General features: G+C 48.8%; 1 protein-coding gene across 1 annotated transcript; it reads right to left on the reverse strand.

Moving 5' to 3' along the window:
* Positions 1-535: 535 nt before the first annotated feature.
* Positions 536-925, reverse strand: LOC144681119 (histone H2A-like). Its single transcript, XM_078542849.1, has one exon. It carries the CDS (start codon positions 923-925, stop codon positions 536-538), a length of 390 nt encoding a protein of 129 aa, XP_078398975.1.
* Positions 926-10931: the final 10006 nt, after the last annotated feature.

Genomic DNA, 10931 nt, shown 5'->3' on the forward strand with positions numbered 1-10931 from the left:
CATATTTATTTAACACAAATGTACAACATCATATGGAACTCAGGATAGGTTGTAAATTCACAGTGTACAACACAATTTGCGTGGCAGCTTCTGGAGAAAGGGGAAACAATCCAGTTCTTGAGTTAAGGTCATACTGAATTTTTGTATCATGTATCATTCTTCTCTGAAAAATTCAGGTCATCAAATCAATCGACATTTTTTCCTGAGCTGCTGGTACATGTCTGATTGACATATCCTGGAGATAGTGTCATTAGCTTAAAAAGGGCAGGTGTCATTTCTGGTATATTGTGGGTTGGTGCCAGAGAAGTCAGAATGGTAAGGTTGTATTAGCTACAGAGTTGAATTGTTTTGTAAATGTAGTGATTTCTCTGTAGCCACTTTCCTAATATCAGTTGATTGCTCTGTGATTAACTATCCTTAGGGACACAGTATTGGGTCTCCAATTTCACTGTTGCTACAGTCAATTAGCCTATTGGATGCAGGTGTAATGAAAGAAAGAGAAAAGCTATATTTATCTTTTTCTGATCTCACCCCTTCAGGCATAAACCTTGCTGGGGTGGCCAGTTTTCTTAAACAGCAACATAGCCAGGAAGTTGGGCAGGACCCCACCCTGGGCTATGGTGACCCCTCCCAGCAGCTTGTTGAGCTCCTTGTCATTGCGGATGGCGAGCTGCTGGTGGCGGGGGATGATGCAGGTCTTCTTGTTGTCCTGAGCCATGTTGCCACTCAGCTCGAGGATCTCGGCCGTCAGGTACTCAAGGACGGCAGCCAAGTAGACGGGGGCTCCAGCCCCAACACGCTCGGCAGAGTGACCCTTGTGCAACATCTGGTGGATATGGCTGACAGGCAACTGGAGACCGGCTCTGGAGGAGCGAGTCTTTGCCTTGGTGCGCCCTTTGCCTCTGGTTTTACTACGGTCAGACATCTGTCCCCCAGAGCAAGCTTGAAAGCTACATTTACATAGCACCTTTCACAATATCTGAAATCACTTTACAGCCAGTTAAATACTTTTGAGTTGTAGTCACTGATATAATGTAAACAATGGATGGAATTTTCCGTGCCCACTGGCGTCGGTGGTGTTCGGCAGTGTGAGCGGACAATATGGCGAGAAGGCAAAAATTCAGTTTTACGACGTCGTGAAAACAGTTTACCATCATCCGCTCAGCCTGTCGATGGTGGGTCGTTTCCCGCCATCGGACATCGGGAACCTCATTGTAATACATCTGCATACCATCATAAGGCCAGCCCGCCGGAATCATCCCTGCATCCCGCCCCCCCACCACCCACTGCCGGATCATCTGCCCACATCAGCGTCAAGGTGTGCATTTAGCAGGCTACACTTTGAGGGGAACTCAGAGGTGAATGCAGAGCAATGTTGCACAGTGCTGGCAAGGGTCGCCTGTTGGACTTCAAGGTTGAGATGACTTGTAGGGGGCAAGGGCTGCCCTGCGGTTGAGGCAAGTTGGGGGATTGGGGGGGGTGTGCGGGCGGGTGCAAGGGCTGCCCTGTGGCTGAAGGTAGTACAGAAGCACGTACAGGGTGGGGGGGAGGGATGCGGCCACACATTAGGGAAACCTTGTACAAAGTGACCATTCCTCTGCAGCTCAGACAGTTCGGACACAGCCACATTGACATGCGTGGAGTCGGGCCTCTGTCTTCTCTGCCCACTCAAGCAACGCAGAGGCATGAAAGTGCCGCCAAGTGCTCCAGAATTTTTAACCCCTTGGGCACAGACTGCAAACTAATGAGCATTTTAGTGGACTGCAGAACAATTGGATGACTGCGCATGTTGTACAATCTCCTTGCTAAAGCTGGCCATGGAGCAATCACTGCGCACGTCTAGGGAACTGGTCAGTCACATCTGCCAGCTACTGTAGGATTTGGCGTCATGTGGACATGGACAGCATCCACTGCCAGTGGCTGCAGCACTTAATTTTTACACCAGAGGCTCCTTTCAGGGCTCCACAGGTGACCTCTGTGGGATATCACAAGTCTCCCCCACAAATGCATCCATGAGGTCACGGATGCCATCTTTGTGAGGGCACACAACTTTGTGCATTTTGCCCAGGGTCAGGAGAGCCAGGATGCAAAAGCAATTGGATTTCCCCAGATCTCGGGTTTCCCATAGGTGCAGTGTGTGATCAACTGCACTCACATGACACTCAGACCTCCGTCGCAACAAGTGGTCAAATAGGTCAACTCAAGGGCTTCCTTTGATGAATGTGCAGCTGTTGTGTGACCACCACAAAAACATCCTGCAAGTCTGCAAACAGTTTCCATGGAGTGTCCACAACTCCTACGTTCTCAGTCACAGATCCCTGACGTCTTCCAGGGTCCACAGAAGCTGCAGCGATGGCTCCTCAGGGACAAGGGCTAACTACAGAGGATGAGGCTAATGACGCCCGTACGGCAGCCTCAGACTGCAGCAGAGCAACAGTATAACGAGGGTCATGCTGCAATTCGCAACTTGGTGGAGCAAACCATCGGGATGCTGAAGATGAGGTTCCGGTGCCTGGACTGGTCTGGTGGAGCCCTGAAATATAGTCCACAGAGGGTGTCACACATCATCATCATCTGCTATGCCCTTTACCACCTGGTGCTGCAACAGGGAGAAGAGCCGGCTGAGAAGGAGCTGGAGGAGCTGTTGGTCTCCCCTGATGAGGAGGACGTTGACGGGGACAAGGGTGAGAAAGCTCTGGAAGGCGACGATGACGGCGATGAGGCCCTCCTACTGGCCAGACGAGGCAGGCGTGCTCGGGAGGCCGTCATAGCTGCTAGATTTGTGGAGGATGATGACGACATGCAGTGAGGAGGCACCATAGATCCTCACATTGCATCTATGAATGTTTGACTCCAGTCTGGCTTATGGCAGCGCACATACCCTCTGTGATAATGCTCCTGTCATGGAGATGCAGTGGAAGCCCTAATAGTCACTCGATTGTAGGAGGATGATGACGACATGCAGTGAGGAAACTCCATAGATCTTCACATGGCCTCTGAGAATGTCTGACTCCTGTCTGGCCAAGGGCAGCTTGCTTGCGCTCTGTGTTCAGGGTCATATCATAGAGATGCAGCCATGAAACTTTAAAAGCACCTGACCCTTTGTCCGCCTTCAGCACCTGAGCCCTTCAGGAGCACAGCATCAGTGGTCACAGATGCTGAAGAGATGGGGGCCAGCCCCACCTTAAAGGTGCTGAGGGCACACAGAGAGAATGACAGAACTTGGTGATTCCTGCCCACTACATTCTGGCAGCAATGACCAGCACTGCCGAGGTGTAGGCATCACTAATATGTCCAGGGTGTGTGAGGCCAGACCATCACTTTGGTCAGGAGGTTGCACAAAGCACAGGGAAGAGGCCCTGGACTGAGGCACCTGCCTTTATCTTGTGCAGAAGGGTTTCACATCTGAGTGACAAGAACACTGCTCATCAGAACAAGGATATAGAGGCAGGGAGTTTATTTACAATAGTGAACATTATGTACAATTGTTTAACACCCATTCCCAGCCTGTGCAATTACACCTTCTTAACCTTCCTATCCCTGCTGCTACATTTTGGTGCTCCCCAGACATCCACAGTGGAGGTGGAGGCAGCCTGCTGACTGCTACGCCCTGTCTGTGATGACCTTGGCAGGAGTCTTCTGGAGAGCCAGGACCTGGAGGGCCCTGGCCTGATTTCGGGGTCCTGCTGTGCAGCAGTGGCATCACCCTCGGTCTGTGAAGCTGGAGCTGCTGGGAAGAGGGGATTTGGATGGGCCAGACACTCCCAGAGTCAACTGGGTGGATGGCCCTGGAGTGTGCACCTGCTGATCCTCCTCCAGGCTAACTCCTTGAGGGGAAGTGGTAGCTGGAGTGAGATCAAGCTGCCCCGCACTCCCTCGCATACACACTGTTGGATTTCAGCCCAGGCAGCAGTGCAGGAGTGACGTCCTGGACCAAGGTCTCCATGGCGACCGCCATCCTTCCAGTGTTGACCTCGGCGCATTGGCATGCCGGCACTGTTACCTCAGACTGAAGGTGGATAGACTCCTCCATCATGCCTTGCAATCTGAGGACTGCAGCGGATATCCCTTCTTGATGTTCCCGAGCTTGCCTTTGCAGCTCCAGCAACTGTGACATGACCGAGTCCAGAGGCTCATCATCTGACTCGGACTCAGCTTATTTATGGCCTTCAGCAGTCCGCTGAGTGCCAGGGACCTGGGAAGTCCCTGCCGCCGCCTGCTGTGGATCAGAAAGTGTGATTTGCTCACCAGATTGTGATCCAGAGGCTACTCTAAAGCTAGGTCCCACCAACGTGTGTTTCCCTGCACTGGTGGAGGGTGTGGGTGAGCGCTGTGATGGGACTTCAAGGAGGGGGCCTTCAGATTCTTCTTCAGAGGTTTCTTCGGGGTTGATTAGAGGCCCTGGGTTGTGGTCTCCGTCAGCTGTTTGACAGATGTGCCTGTGAAAGCAAGGAGAGATAATTAATAAATGGCAGTGGCCTGTGAAAGAGGACACATCACTCACAGCATGGTTGTCTGATGGATGCTGCACTGTTGGATCCTCACTTGGTGGAGCACTGCCGACCTCACCGTCAGCACAGGGATGGTCAAGATCTTTGCCAGCCAGCTGGACGACTCTATTTCAAAGTCTGTGAGGACCTTGATTTCAGGCATTCCTCCACCAGTCTGTGACCTCTCCCTCTTGTGTGCCAGCTTGTACTGCATGAATAGAGATGGAGACAGTGTAAGCAGGAAACCTGTCAGGCCAGATGATGAGTATGCCTGGCCTGTGCGGATGTTGAGTGGTCCCATTGATGGGAAGAGGATAATGAAGGTGTGTGTGAGAGAGTGTATGGTGATGTCCCTTGAACCAGCAATGAGGGAGATCCCTGTGGATGTGTGATGGGTCTGAGAATATGTGTGTTGGGGATGATGAGAAGAGTGACTTACCCTGGCGTAACGAAGGAGATCATTCATTCTCTTGCGGCACTTGGTGGCTATCCTCTTTTGCAGGGCGTTGGCACTGCCATCGCCTCCCAAGCCAGATGGGTGATGTTGCTGCCCATCCTGTGGCCAGATTGGGGGGAGGTGGAGGACATCATGGCGGGCCTCCACTGCATGCAAAAGGTGTTCAAGGGACACATCACTTAACCGGGGGCTGCAGTCTTTTTGCCTTGTGGGGCCATGTCCTCTATGCGGCAGCCCTGGGCTGGAAGCACTGAGAGGTGTGCACATGGCAGGGCTTTTAATATGGCCCCCGGCGTGATGAAGTAGCAAGGTGCAGCATGGCGGTGAATGAGAGCCCACCGCCATGGAAATGGTGTGTTTCTCAAGAATGCATAATTCATGCAGCGAGTTTGGAATGATACAGTGAGAGGCCGTCATTGCAGCCGGTGGGTAAAACATTGTCTTTCCCACCCACTACCACACTTGGTGCAAATCTGGGGCCATTCCACCCAATGTTATTAAATAGCAGAGCAGGTTTGAGGAGCCAAAGGCTTACTCCTGTTCCTACTATGTGTATTCATATGTCATTCTGGATAGAGGAGATGAGCTGGTCTATATGGTCTTTGTCATCCATAATTAGTTTGCAAACAGAGGGCGGAATCATGGCTGAAATTCTGTTTATTTTATTGCTAATGAAAGTTTACTGTGAGCAGACTTTGGTGGGGTGAAATTGCCAGGACAGGAGTTTGTAAGGTCTCATAGTGAATTAGTAACCTGTTTTACACTGCACATGATTCTCGAGAGTCTTATCCATTGACTTCAATCTTGTTCTTTTGACTGCTTACCTATCATCTCACTCTATCTTGGTGCTTTTATGAGTTTTTTGAGGAACAAAATATCATGATAAATTTGCTTTGCACAGTAGGTATTGAAAATATATTGTGAGAAGCAGCAATCAGCAGGATCTTCAGGCTTACTGATCAAGAAAACACAGATACAATTGTGAACCATTCAGTCTTTGTTCTCTGGCCTCTTAAAAGTTGTGTTGCACATAAACATCTGAAGGTTTCTCACTGACAGCAAAGACCTATGTTGTTCAATCATACCGTTTAACTGCTTAGGAATGATTTGATCTTTCTACCTAGTGAGATTACTGATAAAATAGAATCCAATTACACCTCTTGTATGAAGTAATTATATTGAATAATATCATGCACACAGGCAGGAGAAAGTATTCTAATTCTTATACAGAATGGAAAAGATCTTGTGCAGTTTATCTGGGTTGCAAGTTTTGAATCTTGCTCCAAATATGAATTTACTCTCACCGCGTTCATATGTTGCAATGTGCTGAACATATTAGTGAGGGCTGAGGCGGTCACCAAAATCAGTGTTATCATCTGTACAGTGTTATAATTAATTAATGGACTATCTTCGTGTCAAATTAACAATATTGCATGATACTGTTAAAGTAAAATTTGTACTTTCTAGTTTGTTTAATAGCCATGGTGGGGTCTCCTATAGGGTGCACATGAACTAACACTGCCTTATATCATTGCTGCTAATATTCATGACCCATGCTGCATATATATTGGACGATATTTTTAACCAGATGCCAACATTGGGTGTTATCATTTTACAAGGACCTTTCTGTGATTGTTTGGTGAAGGGGAAAGATATCATGTGTGATTGAGGGGGCGGGGGAAGACGGCGGAATAGGGGGCCCGGAAGCAGCAGAAGCACTGGGGCCCATGATTTCTCTCTCTGGCCCTCTTTAACACCGTGTATCTGGAGGGCTTCCTGGCCCCTGTGGATACAGGGCAGATCTTCTTGTTTCCACCTCCTCCACTAAGAACTCCAATTCAGCTTTGCAGAACCCTCTCTCTGCCATGCTCAGCCATTCTTCTGTCTTTTCCAGGTTAGAATTCGCTCACGCAGGACTCCCAGCGTTAAGTTCCAGTCACAGTGCACCTCACCTTTAAAAGGTGCAGGCCTGCTTTCAGTAGTAATCAATTTTTTATCAATTTTAAAAATATTTTGAGCAAGTATCAATTTTGGGCTCCCTGCTGACCCATGCAGCCAGTCAACAGCATGTTTGGCACTGGCTGCGCGCAAAAATATGCAGGCGAGCAGGCAGCATGAAGATGCCATGCTGCCTGCAGCACATTGAACAGGCACAGGTTGATCACTCTTTGTGATCCGGCACCCATTTTCAGAGGCTATCAGTTTAGTTCCCGTATTGCTAACGTATTATGCAAAGTGCTTTCCCATGCATCTAGCCTTTTCTCTTCCTGATCAGGTGTACTTGATGTTTAACAGTGGCTACCCAAGAATGAAAATAAGTTCCATTTACCAGGGATTAGAATCCCTCAAACCAATCGGTGTGAGATTCAGAAAGCAAGAGATGGCAAAATACACAAAACAGCATCATTTACAGTTTTTACAAATCCACAAGATATTCCAACTGTTACAGTTCCGACAGGTTCACATCAAAGCTTTCATCTAACTCGTGCAGAGTAATAATTGATACAATTAAAGTGGATAAAGAATAACGGTAATATTACACAAAATGTTTCTTTATTAATAAAACAACGGGCTGAATTTTATGGTGGGAGTTGTGTATTGCTCAGTGTTGGTGTCACTCTGACCAACAATCAGCAAGTCCACCCCTCAGCAATAAAGCGCTGCTGGTGGCATGAATGAAGTGATAGTGGGACTTCAACCCCTCAGTGGGGTGAAGTACTGCCCTTGAGAACTGCAGGACATTCTGATTGACCAGCAGCTCCAGCAGTCCCAGTAGCACCAGAACACAGTAGCGGGTGCTGCTGGGACTGCAAGTAGCAATGTGGTTGACTCTTAAATGCCCTCTGAAATGGCCTAGCAAGGCACTCAGTTGTATCAAACTGCTACAAAGTCACAAGAAAGGAATGAAACCGGACGGACCACCCGGCATCAACCTAGGCACCAGAAATGACAACAACACTCTCAGCCCTGTCGACGCTGAGCTCCTTACTAATATCTGGGGGCTAATGCCAAAATTGGGAGAGCTGTCTCACAGACTAGTCAAGCAACAGCCTGACATAGTCATCCTTCTAATGGAATCATATCTTGCAGATGATGTCCCAGACACCACCATCACCATCCCTGGGTATGTCCTGTCCAACTGGCAGCAGAATTGTACTCAAACACAACCTGTAACCTCATGGCCTGGTATATCCCCCACTCTACCATTACCATCAAGCCAGGGGATCAACCCTGGTTCAATGAACAGTGCAGGAGGGCATGCCAGGAGCAGTACCAGGCATGCCTAAATTTTAGGTGTCAACCTGGTGAAGTTATAACACAGGATTACTTGTGTGCCAGCAGCATAAGCAGCAAGTAATAGACAGAGCTAAGCGATCCCACAGCCAACAGAAGAGACCTAAACTCTGCAGTCCTGCCACATCCAGTCATGAATGGTGGTGGACAATTAAAGAACTCACTGGAGGAGGAGGCTCCACAAATATCCCCATCCTCAATGATGGGGGAGCCCAGCACATCAGTGCAAAAGAGAAGGCTGAAGTATTTGCTACAATCTTCAGCCAGAAGTGCCGAGTGGATGATCCGTTTCGGCCTCCTCCAGAGGGCCCCAGCATCACAGATGCCAGTCTTCAGTCAATTCGATTCAATCCACGTGATATCAAGAAATAGCTGAAGGCAGTGAATAGTGCAAAGGCTATGGGCCCTGACAATATTCTGGCAATAGTACTGAAGAAGTGTTCCAGAACTTGCCTTGCCCCTAGCCAAGCTGTTCCAGTACAGCTATAACACTGGCATCTACCCGGCAATGTGGAAAATTGCCCAGGTATGTCCTGTACACAAAAAGCAGGACAAATCAAACCCAGCCAATTACAACCCCATCAGTCTACTCTTGATCATCAGTAAAGTAATGGAAGGGGTCATCAACAGTGCTATCAAGCACTACTTGCTTAGCAATAACCTGCTCACTGACACCCAATTTGTGTTCCGCCAGGGCCATTCAGCTCCTGACCTCATTACAGCCTTGGGTCAAACATGGACAAATGAGCTGAACGCCTGAGGTGAGGTGAGAGTGACTGCCCTTGACATCAAGGCAGCATTTGACTGAGTGTGGCATCAAGGAGCCCTAGCAAAACTGGAATCAATGGGTTGGAGTCATACCGAGCACAAAGGAAGATGGTTGTGGTTGTTGGAGGTCAGTCATCTCAGCTCCAGGACATCACTGCAGGAGTTCCTCAGGGTAGTGTCCTCAGCCCAACCACCTTCAGCTACTTCATCATTGACCTTCCTTCCATCTTAAGGTCAGAAGTGGGGAATTTGCTGATGATTGCACAATGTTCAGCACCATTCACGACTCCTCAGATACTGAAGCAGCCCATTTCCAAATGCAGCAAGACCTAGACAATATCCAGGCTTGGATTGACAATTGGCAAATAACATTCGCGCCACACAAGTACCAGGCAATGACCATCTCCAATAAGAGAGAAACCAACCATCGCCCCTTGACATTCAATGGCATTACCATCACTGAATCCCCCACTGTCAACATTCTGGGAGTTACCATCGGAAACTGAACTAGACTACCCGTATAAATACTGCGATTACAAGAGCAGGTCAGAGGCTAGGAATCATGCGATGAGTAACTCACCTCCTGACTCCCCAAAGTTTGCCCACCATCTACAAGGCACAAGTCAGGAGTGTGAGGGAATACTCTCCACTTGTTTGGACTGCAACGGCTCAAGAAGGCAGCTCACCACCACATTCCCAAGGGCAACTAGGACTATAAGGCCATAAGACGTAGGAGCAGAACTAGGCCATTCAGCCCATTGAATCTGCTCCACCATTCAATGAGTTCATGGCTGATCTGATAACCTTCAACACCACTTTCCTGTCTTTTCCCCATAACCCTTGACTCCCTTACTGATTAAATATCTGTCTGTCTCAGCCTTGAATATACTTAATGACTCAGTCTCTACAGCCCTCTGCTGTAAAGAATTCCACAGGCTCATTACCCTCTGAGAGAAGAAATTTCTGCTCATCTCTGTTTTAAATGGGTGCCCTCTTACTCTGAGATTATGCTCTCTGGTCCTAGGCTCTCCATAAGGTGGAACAACCATGGATGGGCAATAAATGCTGGCCCAGCCAGCGAAGCCCACAGCCCATGAATGAATTTTTTAAAAAGGATGAATGCAGTTCCCACAACATTCAAGAAGATGGACACCGTGCAGCCAAAGCAGCCCACTTGATTGGCACCCCATCCACAAACATTCACTCCCTCCGCTACCGACGCACAGTAGCAGCAGTGTTTACCATCTACAAGATGCACTGTAGGAATTCACCATGGATCCTTCAATAGCACCAAACCCATGACCACTACCACCTAGAAGGACAAGGGCAGCAGATAGATGGGAACAACACCACCTGGAAGTTCCCCTCCAAGTCACTCACCATCCTGACTTGGAAATATATCACCGTTCCTTCACTGCTGCTGAGTCAAAATCCTGGAACTTCCTCCCTAACAGCATGGTGGGTGTACCTACACCACATGGACTGCAGCGGTTCAAGAAGACAGCTCACCATCACCTTCTCAAGGGCAACTAGGGATGGGCAATAAATGCTGGCCCAGCCAGCGAAGCCCACACCCCATGAATGAATTTTTAAAAATTAGGCCCCAGGATGAAGAGGACATGGATTACGGAGCGAAGTAACTCAGGGCTATTGGATCGGGAGGGATTGGGGAGCCTAAGGAGGTTGGCGAGGAGGGTAGGGTAGTTTGGAAGCTTGAGATTTAGAGGCCAGGTAGGGAGGAACAAAGGGGGTTGGTAACACCTTGAGGCAGGTGCCCCTGATGGGCACAGGGCACCCCCAAAGGACACACCCCCTTCCTTCCCACCTTTTAAGCTGATTGCCTACCCAGTCCTATCTGCCTGCCCACACCAGTCATTATATGGTGTGGACAGCATCCTATTCAGGTAAATTGGCTTGGTAAC

This window comes from Cetorhinus maximus, chromosome 5, assembly GCF_964194155.1.
Source record: "Cetorhinus maximus chromosome 5, sCetMax3.hap1.1, whole genome shotgun sequence".
In the NCBI taxonomy this organism is placed as follows: Eukaryota; Metazoa; Chordata; class Chondrichthyes; order Lamniformes; family Cetorhinidae; genus Cetorhinus; species Cetorhinus maximus.

Bases quoted from the DNA above. Each gene is read 5' to 3' on its own strand.
- LOC144681119 (XM_078542849.1), bottom strand. From the start codon at position 925: ATGTCTGACCGTAGTAAAACCAGAGGCAAAGGGCGCACCAAGGCAAAG.